This window comes from Leptosomus discolor, chromosome 4, assembly GCF_034619465.1.
Source record: "Leptosomus discolor isolate bLepDis1 chromosome 4, bLepDis1.hap2, whole genome shotgun sequence".
Lineage (NCBI taxonomy): Eukaryota > Metazoa > Chordata > Aves > Leptosomiformes > Leptosomidae > Leptosomus > Leptosomus discolor.
In genome coordinates, this window is record NC_141394.1 from 35,620,316 (window position 1) to 35,624,795 (window position 4,480).

The 4,480-nt window shown below is 48.7% G+C and overlaps 1 protein-coding gene across 1 annotated transcript; it reads left to right on the top strand.

Annotated features, from left to right (window-relative positions):
* Positions 1–391: 391 nt before the first annotated feature.
* LOC147415662 (uncharacterized) lies at positions 392–2,175 on the top strand. Its single transcript, XM_086464568.1, is given in 2 exon segments — positions 392–1,987; positions 1,990–2,175. Coding segments are annotated over 2 exon segments (1,716 nt in total). The 5' UTR covers positions 392–408; the 3' UTR covers positions 2,127–2,175.
* The last annotated feature ends 2,305 nt before the right edge of the window (positions 2,176–4,480 follow it).

Here is a 4,480-nt window from a genome sequence, read left to right on the forward strand (position 1 = left end):
ATAAGATCTTTTGTTTTGCTTTTGCTTCCACGCATGGCTTTTTCTTCATTAAACTGTCTTTATCTGACCCACGTACCCGTTGTTATATTTTCTCTCCCCTGTCCAGCTGAGGGGATGAAAGTGATAGAGTGGCTTTGGTGGGTACCTGGCATCTGGCCAGGGCCAAACCACCACAGTCTTTTTGGCGCCCAACATGGGGCCCGATAACGGCAGTTTTGCATTAAGTGTGCTATAGCTGTAGTAGCTATTAAGTGGCAAAACTCCTGTGCAGGTCACGGAGTTTGTTAATTGCAGTGCTTATCTCTTTATTTTGCTCTGCTTGGGAACATGCTAGTAGAAACAGCTGCTATGTACTTTGTTATCACATCGATAGCTTTAGTGTGCTGGGGAAGCTATTGTGTGGGGAGGATGAAGGAGCTTGGGAGCATGCTAGCTCAAATAATAGCTATGTGCTCTTGCCTGGTAGTGATGGCCTTGTTGTGCTTCGGGAGCTATGTTGTGGAGAAGATGAAAGAATCCATCTCCCTCTCCCTACCTGAAATTGATGTAGATGATTTTGTTATGCAGGCTCCCAAGGTTCTCATTCACCCTTATGTGAGTTGTTTAATATTACTTATTAATACTTTTGGCATGGTATGTGTTCTGTGGAATCTGGCATCATCCTGGTATAAGAGAAGACAGCTTTTGGGTCAGGCAATACTGAAAAGTGCCCTGAGGCGGCCAGTCCCTGGGTGGCAGGGTGTGTGGAAGGATTTGGGCAGATTCTTAGGACGGTTATCACCTCCCATAACCTGGGACTTCACACCTGAACAGGCAAGCGATCCTAGAAAACTAACGCACTACCTGATAGAAGGGTGCCTTACCTACCCCAATGAAACCCAGCAGCTTCTAGCCCTGTACTGGGGCCTGGCCTGTGCCTATCGAGCCACAGTTCAATACTCTCAGAGGACTGTGGCTGAAGCAGGGACCCAAACTACATCTGAGAACACCATGGCTGAGATGGGAACCCAAACAACAACGACTACAGTAATTGCCCCAGTAGTGAAGAAGAAACAGTGGATAAGAAAAGCAACAGGTCCATATCCTCGATTAACAAGGGAGGAAGAAGTATCCGATCAAGAAGCCAGTCCTTCAACAAGGAAATCAGAGGAAGAAGTAAGAGAAATCAAACAAGAAGCAGAACCTACTTGGTCCTTAACCTCATCAGAACTTAGAGACCTGCGGAAAGATTACAGCTGCCAGCCGGGTGAGCAGATTGCTGCCTGGATGCTCTGATGCTGGGATAATGGGGCTGACAGTCAACAGCTGGAAGGTAGGGAAGCCCAACAGCTGGGATCCCTTGCTAGAGACCTGGGAATAGAGAGAGGAATTGGAAAAGAGACAGCAATTTGCAGTCTCTGGAGACGGCTGCTCTTAAGTGTAAAGGCAAGATATCCATTCAAGGAAGATCTTGCAACCTCACCAGGAAAGTGGACTACTGCAGACGAAGGCATCCAGTACCTGAGAGAACTAGCGGTGCTGGAAATCATCATATATAGTGATCTAGACATCGATAGAGTTCCCGAAGATCCAGAAGATGTTCCGTGCACACGGGCCATGTGGAGGAAGGTGGTTCAAAGTGCCCCTGTGTCATATTCGAGCAGCCTGGCTTCGTTGTATTACCCAGATATGGATACAGTGACGGTGGAAAGAGTATCTGCTTGGCTCCGAAACTTTGAAGAAAATCTGTGTACCTCATTCTTACGGGACAGCACCTTAGCTGTCAGGGGTGCCCCAAGAAGACAGTCCTCTCCTGTGCTGGTCAGAGGGAAAGGAAGCCCTAAACGTATGCCACGTGGTGCGCTCTGGTTTTTCTTGCATGACCAGGGGGAGGACATGAGGAAGTGGGATGGTGAACCCACCTCCAAGCTGGAAGCCTGTGCACGTGAACTGAGAGGGAAGACACCTGTTAAGAAGGGATCACCCAAGAAGGCTGTCAGCGTGGTCTCTGAAAGACCAAAGAAGGCAATCAACGATCTCCCAGACATAAAAGAACTGAGATCACCTCCCTTGATCCTGGTGAGGGAACATCTGGTCTGGCAATGCAAAGGTCAGACAGTGAATATTCTGATGAGGAACAGGAATAGAGGGTCCCTGCCTTCGGCCAGGAGAAGGAAAGGGATGACCAGGTATACTGGACTGCGTGGATCCGATGGCCTAGCACATCAGACCCACAGAAGTACAAAGCTTTAGTAGATACTAGTGCGCAATGTACGTTGGTGCCATCAGGGTATAGGGGCACAGAACCCATCTGGATCTCAGGAGTGACAGGGGGATGCCAAGAATTATCTGTATTGGAGGCTGAGGTGAGCCTAACAGGGGACGAATGGGAAACACCCCATTGTGACTGGCCCAGAGGCCCCTTGTATCCTTGGCATAGACTACCTCAAGAGAGGGTATTTCAAGGACCCAAAGGGATATCGATGGGCTTTTGGTGTAGCCACTGTGAGCACCGAGAAGATCAAACAGCTATCTACCCTGCCTGGCCTCTCAGAGGATTCATTCGTTGTAGGACTGCTGCAAGTTGAAGAACAACAGGTGCCAAATGCTACCAGAACAGTGCACCGACGACAGTAACGCACCAACCGAGACTCCTTGGCTCCCATCCGTGAGCTGATTCATCAACTGGAGAGCCAAGGAGTCATCAGCAAGACTCATTCGCCTTTTAATAGCCCCATATGGCCAGTGCAAAAGTCTGATGGAGGGTGGAAGTTAACAGTAGACTATCGTGGCCTGAACGAAGTGACGCCACCATTGAGTGCTGCTGTACCAGATATGCTAGAGCTCCAATATGAACTGGAGTTGAAGGCAGCAAAGTGGTATGCTACGATTGATATTGCCAATGCGTTTTTCTCAATTCCTTTGGCAGCAGAGTGCAGGCCACAGTTTGCTTTCACATGGAGGGGTATCCAATATACCTGGAATCGATTGCCCCAGGGGTGGAAGCACAGCCCTACCATTTGTCATGGACTAATACAAACCGCACTGGAAAAAGGTAATGCCCCTGAACATCTACAGTACATTGATGACATCATTGTGTGGGCTGATAAGGCAGAAGTGGTGTTTGAGAAAGGAAAAAAAGTAATTCAAATTCTTCTGAAGGCTGGCTTCACCATAAAGAAAAACAAAGTTAAGGGACCTGCACAAGAGGTTCAGTTCTTAGGAATAAAGTGGCAGGATGGACGCCGTCATGTGCCTATGGAGGTGGTCAATAAGATAGCAACTATGTCTCCACCAGCTAACAAAAAGGAAACACAAGCTTTCCTAGGCCTTGTGGGGTTCTGGAGAATGCATATTCCAGGTTATAGTCAGCTTGTGAGTCCTCTCTATCGAGTGACACGAAAGAAGAACTGTTTTGAGTGGGGGTCTGAGCAACAACAAGCCTTTGAGCATATCAAACAGGAAATAGCTCATGCGGTAGCTCTTGGGCCTGTCTGGACAGGACCAACTGTGCAGAATGTCCTCTATACTGCAGCTGGGGAGCATGGTCTCACCTGGAGCCTCTGGCAGAAGACATCAGGAGAAACCCGAGGTCGACCATTAGGGTTTTGGAGCCGAGGATATCGAGGATCAGAAGCCCACTACACCCCAACTGAAAAAGAGATACTAGCAGCATATGAGGGGGTTCGAGCTGCTTCAGAAGTTGTTGGTACAGAAGCATCTCTCCTCTTGGCACCACGATTGCCTGTGTTACACTGGATGTTCAAAGGAGACATGCCTTCTACGCATCATGCAACCAGCACTACATGGAGTAAGTGGGTAGCATTGATCACCCAACGAGCTCGACTGGGAAAACCCAACTGTCCAGGAATCCTGGAAGAAATCATGGACTGGCCAGAAGGCAGAGATTTTGGAGCACTGCCTGAGGAGACGGCTCGTGCCCAAGAGGCACCACCGTATAATGAGTTATCAGAAGATGAAAGGCGTTATGCTTTGTTTACGGATGGATCCTGTCGTGTGGTAGGAAACCGTCGGAAGTGGAAAGCTGCTGTGTGGAATCCCACACGACAAGTCATTGAGGCTGCTGAAGGAGAAGGCGAGTCAAGTCAGTTTGCAGAAGTAAAAGCTATCCAACTAGCCCTGGAGATTGCGGAGAGAGAAAAGTGGCCAGTACTCTATCTCTATACTGATTCCTGGATGGTGGCTAATGCCCTATGAGGTTGGTTACAGCAGTGGAAGAAGACTAATTGGCAGCGCAGAGGTAAACCCATCTGGGCTGCTGCACTGTGGCAGGACATTGCTGCACGGGTAGAAAACATGACTCTAAAGGTACGTCATGTAGATGCTCACATGCCCAAAAGCCATGCCACAGAAGAACATCAAAACGAGAACAGGTAGACAAGGCTGCCAAAATCGAAGTAGCTCAGGTGGACCTGGACTGGGAGCGTAAGGGTGAGCTATTTATAGCTCGATGAGCCCATGAAACATCCGGACATTTAGG